The sequence below is a fragment of the Camarhynchus parvulus genome, chromosome 27 (assembly GCF_901933205.1).
Source record: "Camarhynchus parvulus chromosome 27, STF_HiC, whole genome shotgun sequence".
Lineage (NCBI taxonomy): Eukaryota > Metazoa > Chordata > Aves > Passeriformes > Thraupidae > Camarhynchus > Camarhynchus parvulus.
The window spans coordinates 3,221,502-3,234,077 of record NC_044597.1 but is presented as its reverse complement, the minus strand read 5'-3'; the positions used below and the strand labels follow the sequence as shown (position 1 = coordinate 3,234,077).

Sequence of the window (12,576 nt, the reverse complement as noted above, 5' to 3'; positions counted from 1 at the left end):
AACCAGGAGTTTTGCTTTACTGGGTCATCTCACAGGTGAATGTGACTCTGTAACAGCCACACCACTACCAAAATCACCACTGTTGGCTTTCTGGACCAACAATTTAATCCTCAAAACACCCTCATAACACTTTGAACTGCCAGTTCTCCAAACCCAGAGTGACTCTGCCAGCTCACCGTGGCCCACGGCTGCTCTGGCAGGTCAGGGCCAGGACAAAACCAGCTCAGCACCAGCTGCTGGTCAAGGCCAGGGAGGGCCTGACCTGCCCGATCTGTGACAATTGGGTGGCTCTGGGTGTCCAAAGGCCCTACCTGGCTTTTTTCTCAATTCTGTTCTCTGATAAGCTGCACTTTTTCAGTTCCCACCCTGCTCTCTGCAGCTTCCCAGACAAGGTGTGTTTAACACAGAGATGATCTTTCAACCACTCTTGATGTTCAGGTTGAAACTTTTGGCAATCAGAGAATGACCAGTGAATGACTCAGTCACTGTGTGAAAAGAGAGGAGATAAACCTTTTGCCTGCAGTCCTTTTCCCAGTGTGAAGATTCCCATAGAATCAAAGGGATAGGTTTGAACATAAGCCATGTCAGCAGAAATTGAATCGGTTGTGGACACCAAGATTTCATCCTCAACAGTCCCCAGGCTGGGAGATGGAGCATGAGAGGGTTCAGCCCAGATCTGTCAGCACTAGACTGGGACCAAGGCAAACTGTCTCTGGATGTTCCATCACTGACTTTCAAAATTCTTCTAAAACTGTGTTTCAGCCCAATGCTCTGTGGAAAAGACACAGGCCTGTCCATGGGGGTCAGGGCAGGTGTCACACAAGAATGGGCAACATCTGCCTCAGGCTGTGACAACAGGGAGGACAAGCTGGACAAGACCTGCCAGGTCAGCAAGGCCCCTCTCTCCTGCTGGCAAAGCAGCTTTGTTCCCATTGCAGGATGATCCTGACCAGTTTACGTGCCCCTTGCTCATGGATCAGCAGCTGGTGTTCGAAAGGAACTCAGTTTCAGACACAGGTTCTTGATTGCATTAGGCAGAAGCAAAGTTTTATTAGAGACATTTTCCACCAGCAGATACATAAGTGATCATAGCCCTGGCTGACTACAGCAATAGTCTTGGTGCTGGGCCACACATAGCAACACAGACTGAAAAGCAAATAGCAAAATAAAGCAGAATGTGGCTCAATGCTCTGCTCATCCCTCTGACACATTGCTTAGCATGGCTGAGCAACAGACGAGCACGCTCCGTGCTCTCTGCAGACACATGCACTAAATATTCTCTCTCTTCATCTGTAGCTCTGCTTCAGGCTTCTCTTGTTGGATATTCTCGTTTCTCTGCTTAATCACAAATCCTTCGGCAAGGCACTGGAGAGATCAAAGGAAACATTACTGTGTTTATAGCAAAAATAGATTCTTTCCCACACTGTCATTCTCTACACGTGATCGTTTCACAAGCCAATTCAATTAGAATTTCAGATAAATACTGTCCCTTCCTGGGAAGATCTGATGGCTCCTGCCAGCCTGGCAGATGGATCTGTCGCTGGCTGCAGCACAGGCTGCATCAAAATGCCGAAAGGTGGAAGCTGCAGACACTGCTCCAGCAGCGATCTGGATGAGGGAATGGCACTGGGGTCCATGCTAGATCAATGCCCCTGCTCATGTCATTCTCCTGGCCCATCTGTCACTATATTTCCTTCTTTCCTTTTCAGTTTGGCTGGAAGTTTCCCTTTGAATTACGACTAGTAATTACCTGCCAGTATTCCCATGATTCCTGCCCTTTTTTTTGCCCACATGATTTCTGAGTACCTTTCTTTTTCCTCCTCTTTTCTTTATCCCACATTTCACGTCAGTCCCTTCTCCATGTTCTCCATGGCTTGCCTGCCTGCTGGCTCTGTCCCTCTCCCTTCTATTCCTCTTCCCTTTGGCAATTCTCATGCATCCCAGCAGAGTTCCAGCTCCCCAAAACTCTCCTCTCAGCCACTCCTCTGTGGCTCCTGTCCTGTATTTCCCAGGGGCCCCACAATAAATCTTTCAAGTAGCACCTGTAAGCTATATGGGAAAGATCTTTCTTCCAGCCCATGAGTGTTGGATAGAGCAGAAAAGACTGGAAATGTTTAGAGTGGAACAGTTCTTACCTTGGATCTCCGCAGCTGCACAGGATGGGATCTGGGCAGACGAAGTGTAAGTGTGGCTTGTCCTAATGATGCCTCCTCCTCCTATCCCACTGCTTCTTGCAACTCCTCCTCCTAGACTTGAAGACTGACCAATTCCTCCTTGCTGACTGAGGAGAGAGGAAAATAACATTTTAGTGACAGAAATAAGAGATAAGCTAGAGTTACAGATTGTCAGCACCCCTGCTGCTCTCAGTCTGCTTCCATTTTCAGCAGAAAAATGTTGCAATTTTCCCTGTGGCACCAGCAGCACAGGAGAGGAAGCAGTTCACCACCCTGACACCAGGCAGGTCAAATAGGTCAGTAAGGGAGAATGAGCTCAGCGGGTCCTTCACTTTTCTCTTATGTGTAAATAACCAGGACACAGGTATTTTATTGTATTTTTTTGGTGTGTCCCAAGCTCACTTACATAAGGTCCTGCTGGCCGCCCTCCAGCAGGCACCGGTATGTGTGGATCTCCTGCTCCAGGCGGCACTTGACGTCCAGCAGGATCTTGTACTCTTGGTTCTGGCACTCCATCTCTGCCCGCAGGTCAGCCAGCTGCTGCTCCACGCAGGTGATCTGGCTCTGCAGCTCAGCAAGGTGGTTGTTGTAGCGACACTCTGTCTCCGCCAGCGAGGACTCCAGATTGTCCCTCTGAGGGGTGACATGGGACATAAGACAAATACAGGCAGGAGAAACACTGCATTTAGCTATGACTTCTGTGAGATGGATGAGGTTTGCACCAGATCATCACCCACCTGGCTGAGCTGAGCTTGGAGATCGATTTCCAGGGCTTGCAATTGGCGTCTCAGTTCAGTCACCTGGTTGTTGCACGTCTCCACCTCCTGACCGCTCGTAATAACCTCCCGATTCACCTCCTCAATCTGAAATCACCAATCCAGGATAAAGAGCTTCAGGGGATGTGCAGTAAAAGTTGGATCAAGTATTAAGGAAAGAGCAAAGAAGTTAACAAAGACATGAAATGAGAAAGGTTTGGGTGAAAACTCTCATGCTAATGGTAGTGTAAACCTGGCTGGTCATTCCTCTTGTTCTTCTAATAGTGCTGCTTCCAGTTCTTCTCACCACTTACTGCTTTGTGGAGAATTCATACCTCAAGTCCCACCAACATGCAGCACTTCCTTCAGCCCATGACAAGGACACAGGGTGGCAGTGTCCCTCCCTTGTGTCACTTGGTCAGTGTCAACAAATGCTAAATGTTCTTACAGTCTTTTGTGTGGTTTTTACATGCAACAAATCCCTGTGGGGTGATTGCTTGGGAGTTAGCCAGGGAAAGTCAGAGCTGTGGGAATTATTTACTCACCTTGCACTCGTACCAATCCTCAACTTCTTTGCGGTTGCGTTCAATCAGCGTCTCATACTGGCACCTCATCTCCTCCAGGATCTTCCTCAGGTCTGGGCCAGGGCAGGCATTGACCTCCACGCTCACATCCCCAGTCGATTGCTTCCTCAGACAGCACATTTCCTGCAAACACCATCCAGATAGGTCAGGTTTAAAACAAAAGAAAGAACTGAGGGAGCCAAGTTCAGAGCCCTGCAGAGCCCCTCTCTGATGGACCTTCACAGCTCCTGGGTCACACGATGGTCTCCATCACCCCGGGGTGATGGATCCCACAGGAGTGAACGCTTTGTACAGGAGAGGGCAGGACCTACCTCCTCATGGTTCTTCTTCAGGCAGCAGAGCTCCTCCCGCAGCGACTCCAGCTGTGCCTCCAGGTCAGACCTGCACAGCGTCAGCTGGTCCAGCACCTGGCGCAGCCCGTTGATGTCGGCCTCCACGCTCTGGCGCAGCGCCAGCTCCGTCTCGTACCTGCGAGGGAGGAGGCAAGCAAGAAAGAGCACTCAGTGTCTGACACCACCTGCATTTCTGAGCTCTGACAGGAAAAACCAAAACTTTCCCCTCTGAAAGACAGTACATGCTGGAACAGCAGCTTGGCTGAACCCTCACTGCTCCCTGTCTGCAGATCCCTTCTGCTTCCTTTAATCTCTACTCTAAACCAGTTTGGCATCCCAAACTCCCCCTCCTGGAACTGCCCCTAATTAGACAATGGATGAGAGAATTCTTCTGCACAGCCTCCAGCCTGTCCTGGGTCACAGGAGAGCAGCTGAGAGCCCTGAGGGTGGTGACAGAGGAGGGGACAGCCCCAGGTACTCACTTCACTCGGAAGTCATCAGCTGTCATCCTGCTGTTATCGATGTTCAGAATGATCTTGTTGTTGTCTATGGTTGCACAGACAATCTGGAAAAAGAACATTTGTTCCTGGTCTCGGCTCCATGTCCTTGGGCTCAAGGCACCCATCGCCTGGTGCAACCACACCCTCTTTCTCCCCCTCTTGTCTTAAAATCCTGGGTATTATGGATGGGGACCCGAGGAGTGCAGCACTCACAGGGTTATTCAGGAAAGGGCAGTGAAATCCTTAAAATGATAAAATTCATGGTTCAGGTGCAGAGAGTCCAGGAGGTGTAATTACTGTCCAGCACCTGCTACAATCCACCTCAGACAATTAAATCTAAGTCTTATGAGATTTAAAGTTTTATTTCAAGAATTAATTATGAGCTTATCTTCTTCAGTCTCTTTCCTGGATTCTTTTCTCTTTATTCTTTATGCATTGACATCTTAAATCTTTGCCAAACACTTTGCAAAGATTTTGAATTTTAAATTGCCCATTCTAAATATGTTATGGCCATGTTCTCTTTTTTCTTAGTTCTAATTAGATGTCCTATATTTCCCACTTCTACATGAAAGAGTAAACTAATAAGGAAAAGGAAATAAGGTTTAACTGAAATTCTGAAAGACTATGACAATAACATAAATTCAGGCAAATTAATGCGATCCATTTATTTATCTTTTAGTTCTCTTCTTGCCATATATCTATTTGACCACCTTGGCACAAACTAAATTCAAAAAGACTACTGAGCCCATCCAGATGCATTCCATGAAGTAACATTTTCCCCTTCAATATGTCTGATGAATAACAGCAACAGAGACAGCCCAAACTCTCCAGTTTTATCTCTGAGCTCTGGGCTTTCCACAGGCAGAAGCTGTAATAGCTGTTTGCAAAAGGCATTTTACAACAATGATTTGTTACTCCTGATAATGGACTGAGTTATGAACCAGCACCAGAGAGAGGCTTGCAAGGGAGAAAGCAGCTGGGAGGGGATGTTACCTGATTCTGAAGATCTTCTATTTCTTTATAATAGCAGCTGTAGTCCCGTGGCTCACAAAAAGGGCCCTGCTTGGCATACCACTCCCTGATCCTGCACTCCAGGTCAGCATTCTCTTGTTCCAGGCACCTCACCTTGTCCAGGTAAGAAGCCAGGCGATCGTTCAGATTTTGCATGGTGACCTTCTCGTCACCAGAAAGAAGAATGCCATCACCAGCAAAACCACCTCCACCAAGACCCATCCCCATGCCACCTCCCATGCCACCGCCAAAGCGAGCACTGCCACCACTGAACCCCATGCCTGGACATCCTCCGAGGACAGCGGCTCCTAAGCCACCTCCATAGTTTCCACCGACCAAGCTGCCGGTGCTCAGTCCTCCTCCATAATTCACACCCCCGCAGTAGCTTCTCCCAGAAAAGCCTCGGCCACCGCCTATCCCGCAGGTGGTGTATCTTCCAGAGGAGACTGAGGAGATGCGCGCCGCGCCACCACCGCCACCACCGATCACACAGCTGCCACCGCTGGTCCTGCCCCTGAGAGAGCCAGTTGTCTGCTTAATACTACAGCTCATGGCGAGGCCCAGCTGCAGCGCCAACCCACAGCCCAAAGCAAGATGCAGAGCGTGATACTGAGTCCGACTGCAGGCTGGCGGCTGCTGCAGGTCTCCATTTATACCTTCCAAAGGGGGTGTCACCTGTGGGGTGTTTCTTCTTCCCACGGGGCTGGCTAGTCTGGCTGTTTATGCCAAGATTAAATAGCCCATAGGCAGTTTCCCTCTAGAAATCCCAGTTCACAAGGAAGATACTTTACATGTCAGCAGCTTATTCCAAAAAGTAAAATAGTGTTTTATGAGTCATCAGCTTTTTGTATGATGCAAACTTTGCAACAAGTCAAGAAAAAAAGTTGCCCTAGATTATGTACAAAGAAGAACCATTGGTATTTATAACATCAAAGTGCCTTTTATCTTATATTAATTTGTATTTATTCTTAGTCCAATAACCATTTTTTATATCACGTGGTAGAGCTTGTGAAACAAAAAATGGAAAACTAATAGAATTTCTCACTTCTGAAGAGTGTGAACAGTTGTGATTGTAGTAGAGAACAGACAACGGACACTGTGGTGTGGATGTTGGTCACCTGGCACATCTCTAATACCTGCTCTATTGTGAGATTTCCAAAATCACTGAGGTAAATCCCCCATGGATTTAGTTCCCTATTTATGGCTTAAACGTCTTTAGTTAAGCAAACACAAGAAGTCAAGTTGCTCACGCTGTGAAGCTCATGCCTGCTCAGTGTTCCCTGTGCATGAGTGACACACGGGTTGATATCAACTGCATGAAGGACCTTGCTGAAGTTATTTTTCAATTGCTTTCATTGCTGTCCATGCTTTCTCAGTTTGTGGTGATGATAAAGACAGAGATGACAGGAAAGAGAGTATCCACAGGTGATATATCCAGATCCCTGGATACAAAGATTGCCATTACGAAGATTGTGCTGCACACCAAATAAGAAGGAGAAAAGCTTTCTGCATTTCTTATGGAGTTTTTCCAAGCAGTAGCAGGCATCAGCACAGCCTGGCTGGTCAGAGGAGCACAAGCTCCCAACCAGGCAGGCAATAGCCAGAGGAGAATTCAGAGAACTGGCTTCGCCAGTGCCAGTGTCCCTCTCCAGCTGTCTCTGTAATGAGAGGATATTCCGCTCTCCGGGGGACGACGGCTTCTGTTCCCTACAGCGTGGAATTTCCACGCAACTCTTACTCACAAAGCAGCCTTTGACTGGAGGACGTCCATATCTACAGGAGCAGTTGTGACAGATCCCTGTTGGCAGTGAGGGTGACACTGCAGGAGCTCTGAGAGCAGCATCACCTCTGGGAGGAAGAGCAGAGAAAACCAATGCTTGTACTCTCAGATGCTTTTACTCATGAGAAGTTGGTGACTGCTGTCACCATGGTAGGAGAGTGTCCCCAAGCACATTTAGATAGGATCGTCTTCACCCCAGCACGAGTTAAAGCTTTCCACTCTCCAGTGGGATAATTTATTTCTTTACTTAGATCAAAAATGATAAAAAGCCGCCTACCCAAGGCTGGCGGCATCCAGGAATATTCATTATTCATATGGTGCAGGGAAATAACTTGCTTAAGGACAGAGCTGAAGTCTGTCGGAGCTCGGATTCCTCCCTGAGACTGCAGTACCTGAAATACAAGTCCATCCTCCCCCAAGACACAACCCCTGCGCTCCCCACACAGCCTAGACTCACAGTCGGGAAAATCATGAACAAAAAGGAGGAGAGGGAGCAAATCTGGCTTTCATCCGTCATTTTGAGGAATATAATTGAAGACAGGGTGTGGCTGTTGGAGCCAAGAGAAATTAATATAATGTTTGCTTGGAGCTTCGCTTCTGCTGGAGAGGTTTTCAGGAGTTACCCAAGAGCAACCTGCAGAGACGGGGCTGGGGGTGCCTTGGTGCCTTTCTTTCCCTTGAAGAGTGTCGGGTTCAGGGGGAGACATTGCAGATGTTGGGCATTTCTTTACAGGGTGGGAATGGAACATCCACCCCTGCTTCCTTCAGCAGTTCTCTGATGGGAGGAAGGAGCAGGTCTTGCTCCCCAAAAAGACAAACAGCAGCAGGGCTGTACAACCTTTCACTCATGTCCTGGTGGAATGGTCCACAGACTCTCAAATCCCAGCTTACCAGTGAAGATTGGACATGACCATACAATTCTTCCCAAGAACTCATATTTGGGATGCAATTGCATTCTTTGGAGTTTTTCTGGGCTCCTGCCAATTTCACTGGGGCATGGAACATGTGTTTCATACAGCAAATGCACCCAGAAGCTGGTCCCTGGCTAACCTGGTTGTATATTAAAAACAAACTGTTGTCTCTGTCCTCATGGCCGTGTCAGGGCTCCAGGGCTAGGCACCAAGACAGACAGGGCTGTGCTCCCTCAGTACTGGCTTTTCCCCCCACTAAACTGATTTCTTTACCTGCACTTTTGTTATTACTGTATTCCTGTAGCCTTGGGACACAGCCTTGGGGCAGAACACAGGGAAGGGACTGTGTGTGTCTAAGACATAAACGTGTCCCTAAAGGATTTACAGGCTCAGGGTAGGACTGGAGGAAACAATTGGTTTCAGGTGCAGGAAGCCACAAGAGGCCCTTGGCCAGGACAATCAGCAGTGGTCTCACATAATGTCAGTGCCAGTGCTGCTGAGACTTGTGGGCTTGATGAATGAGAAGAGAGAGTGAAAGAGGGGATAAAGGTGAATATTGGTGCCCAGGCATGGAGAGGCAGGAGGATGCCACATTCCCAAGGGGTGCTGTGGGCAGGACAGTCTGCTCCTGTGGCTGTCACTGTGCCCAGCCCGGCTCCACACGCTCACCTCGCTTTGCTTATCAAAGCTGATAATGTTTTCTTGTGTCAACTACAAGAAAGGTGTGTCTGGTTCAACAGAACTTTGCTTTCATAAGCATTGCCTCAGTGATGTTTGTGCAACCACACTGGAATATGATTTTATCTTGTCACTTGTAATTACCATTAATAATTTGCATAATGGCCATTAGGCATCACTTATTAAACTCTTCTTTGATGTGATACTGAGCCGGCTCCAGGCCCCATACTCCCATCTTTCAAATGCAGACCATGACTTTTCCCTGGCTAGTGACTCATTGGTTTATACCACCATGTTTAGCCAAATCCTGTAAGGCAACTGAAATAATTACCACAGTGGGTTTGGTAACAGCACAGGCTTAAATACACCTTGGAGACCGACTCTGTTTCAGCTTCTTTCTTGCTGAGTGTTCACATCTGCACACTCTGAGCATTTGCAGTGCTGAAGGAGAAGTTCAGCAGGACATGGAGGTGGACACAACCAAGTTTCTTCCTATCAAGATTCAGTCTCCCCTGATTCACTTGATGAAGAGTTTTAGATCCTTCCAGAACCCGCCAGGTGCTGACAGTGCAGTCAGGCCTCCAGCAGGTGCATCACTGGTGGCACTGCAGGTTATCACAGCAGAGGAGAGACTGGAGAATTTCTTAGGATATATGGGAATAGTGATGGGTGATGGAACTGCAGCAATTCCATGGAGAGCTGAGCACAGTGCAGGATGGGAGGGAAACCAAGGCTTCAGCCTGTGGTGTCTGCTGCAGAGCCACAGGATCAGGTCACAGCTTGGCAACCTGGAGTGTTCAGGTGCTTGCTGCACTCAGACATTGTCCAGTGGTGCAACAGAGCCAGGCAGGCAAAGGTGAAGGGCAGCCAGAACTCCCCAGACTGTCTTCTTTTATCTTCATATCATACTTGTGCTAAAAACTCTCTTAATTTCAATACACTCCCATTATGTGGCTCATACTGGTAGTTTAGATTATATTATTCAGTGTACTGAACTGAGAAATCTCCTGTTGGGTTACAGCAGCAGTTTGCTCATCTCTTGTAATTCTTTACAAATGTTACATAGCCAATAAACGAAAACCTAAACCCCACAAATAGTTGCTGTGGGTGTAGGTCTGTACATACTGTATGAAACAGACTTTTGTAGAGAAATTACAGTTTATGCATCACACCAGAATATGGCCTGCTTTTCCAAGTGCACTGTGCCTGTAATCAGAGATAATTGTCTGTGCCATGCAGTCTGAAACTCGTGGCTGATTTCCAGCATTAGTAATTTATAAAACTATTTGTTTTCTTCCCATTTCTTCACTGATCCCTTAAAGCTCTGGTGTGTTAATTCCTCAGGGGTTTTTCCTGATGGTGGTGTAATTCCCATGTTCCTGCTCTCTTACAACACAGACACATCTGCTGGAGCTGACACAGTGCATTTCATTGTCTGCTTGCCAGCCCAAGTGCTGCTACCACCCCTGACTCTCTCAGGGGCATCCCCCCTTGCTCTTTGTATCCTTGGGTTCCTCTCTCTGTCCTGTACCTGCAGCACAAGTCTCTCTGTCTTGGAGTTACTTGTTTGTTCTTGCTTTGCAATATTTGCGTGTTACAAGAGGACAGAAGGAGCTCAGATGGGCTGCACAACCCGTGAGCTGCTGGGCAGTGCAGGTCCCAGGTCACTCCTGTTCTGCTGTTCCATGCACTGTGTCCTCCCCATTTCATTTCTTTTCCCTTCCCTGTCTCTTCCTGCGCTGTCTCCACAGCTGTCACCATTTGCCATCACTGTCCAACTTATAAACACTGGGCAGGGAAGGCAGAGTTGCATTTCTGCACAGATGCAATGCAGTGACCTCAGAGGTGCTGTGTCAGCAGTGAGGTGGGTTAAATCACCCCAAAATGCTCAGCATAATTAGTGCTGCAGGAATGGGAGATGCAGAACTGAGCAGAGAAAGTAACATAGAGCTTGTCCAGGAGCTCATTAGAGCAATTACTGCACAGGGCTAACAAGTGTCCTGGACAGAGCCCAGGAAGAGGCCATTCCAGGGCTGTCTGAGCTGTTTCTCTTTAGAAACAGGCCCTAATTCAGACTCATTGTATCCCCTAAAGCCTTCTTGTTAGAAACCTTCATGTCTAAGGTCAGTCATCAAACCCCATCCAACATTTCATGAGAGAAAGGCTGCCAGAGCCCCACAGTGAGGAGCAAGGGTTGTGCCACCACTCCCAGCCCATCCAACCCATGGCTTGGACACTGCTGCCAGCGAGGAGGGACAGGCTGGATCCTGAGCCTGGGCTTGCACACACAGCAAAACGCAGTCGTGTTCCTAAATGTGTTTGCCATTCCTTTCTCTGGGCTAATAAAATGCCAGCAGCTTTTTTTTCTGTCTGTTTATGGTGTCTCACTTTTAAAAAAATTCTCTCCCACATATTAATTTGTCTCACCCTTTTATCTTCCTACATGTTGCCAGCTGGTTCTTCCTGTTTGCCTTTTTTACAAATCCATTTAAAGGCTCTTTATTTAGTGTTTTCTCTGGGAATTGTTTTCCTCCACCAGAAAGGTGTGGAGAGTCCAGCAGAGCCTGGCTTTCAAAATTCCTGCTTTGGTATTATTTGAGAAAACTTGTTGCTCTTGATTTTATCCTGTCAGTGTGCATCTGTAATAACTCAAAGGTGTTGTGTATTCCATTATACTGTGTGATATTAGGTATTATATTACCTTATATTATTTTATATTAGCATATGTCTGCTTAAGTGAAGACTCCCTTTTCTTTGCAAGGTCTCTCTTGGTAGCAGACTGTCAGTCAGACAGCCCTGAGACTCCCTCCCTGCCCTCTGCTCAGCCTCCCTGGGTGTTTCTTTCCTCACCACCTTCTGCTTCATGTCTTGGCTCCTGCTTCCTCCTCTGGTAGCAAATATCCCTTTCCACAACATCTGGTCTTTCTCCTCCACCCTCCATCCCCATCCTCAGCCTGAGTTCAGCTGGAGCACTGATGGCTTGTCTTCTTTTTTCCCTCTAGTGATTGCTGTGTGGTTGGAAAATGAAGGTGGATTTATATTTTTTTAAACACTTGTATATTGATTTACTTGTAGAAATTATTTCTCAGGTTCAGGGCTGTATCAGCAGGAGCAAAGTTTTATTGGAGACAAGCCTTGGTCTCTGTTAGAATGGCCACAACCCAGGGGAGCCAGGAGGTGCTGTCCTGCAGAGTCCCTTTGACTGCTGCTGGAGCACAGCTGAGAACTCTCAGGTTATTTTTGCCTTGATTTTCCAAAAGACTTTTTCTTCAAAGAGCTCCTCAGGGGATGTGCAGTGGGGCTGGCAGGGACTCTCTGGTCTGCAGTAACCTGAAGGAGAGTGGGAAGAATAATAATTTTTTCAGCATCCTGTGCCTTTCTCTTACACCTCTTTGCCTTTGTACTGACTTTTCTCTTTCCCTCTACTCCCAGCTTTGCTAAATTTTATCCTCGTTGAAAGACTTGTGACTGATTCACCTGCCAGTTTCTCCTTCCCATGCTGTGCTGAAAGCCTTGTTTAAACACATATTTACTGCTGGGCACCCCCCAGTGTCAAACACAATTTCTGTGCAGAGGTTTATAAATAAATATTCCATAGCTGCATCCCTTATCACTGCTTCCCACTACAGCCCAGTTAATCCCAGTTCCCTACCACCAACAGTCACAGCTGTGACCCTGAGTGTCTGACTGCAGCCCAGCTTCCCTCCAGGGAAAACCCTCTCCAGCCTCTTTTCATGACCCAGAAAAGCCTGGAGACCTCTCATCCTCCTGGTACCCAGCACTAAAGAAGCCATTCATGGTCCCACTTGGCTGGAGACCCCCTCACCTGTCAGACCCTGGCAGTGCAGGGC

General features: G+C 47.6%; 1 protein-coding gene across 1 annotated transcript; it reads right to left on the bottom strand.

The window, feature by feature from the left end:
• Positions 1–1,018: 1,018 nt before the first annotated feature.
• On the bottom strand, positions 1,019–5,908 carry LOC115913901 (keratin, type I cytoskeletal 19-like). Its single transcript, XM_030966193.1, has 8 exons — positions 5,339–5,908; positions 4,328–4,410; positions 3,825–3,981; positions 3,475–3,636; positions 2,912–3,037; positions 2,581–2,807; positions 2,136–2,281; positions 1,019–1,365 (listed from the first exon to the last, which is right to left on the bottom strand). The coding sequence occupies exons 1-8, from the start codon at positions 5,906–5,908 to the stop codon at positions 1,340–1,342; spliced, it is 1,497 nt and encodes a 498-aa protein (XP_030822053.1). The 3' UTR covers positions 1,019–1,339.
• Positions 5,909–12,576: the final 6,668 nt, after the last annotated feature.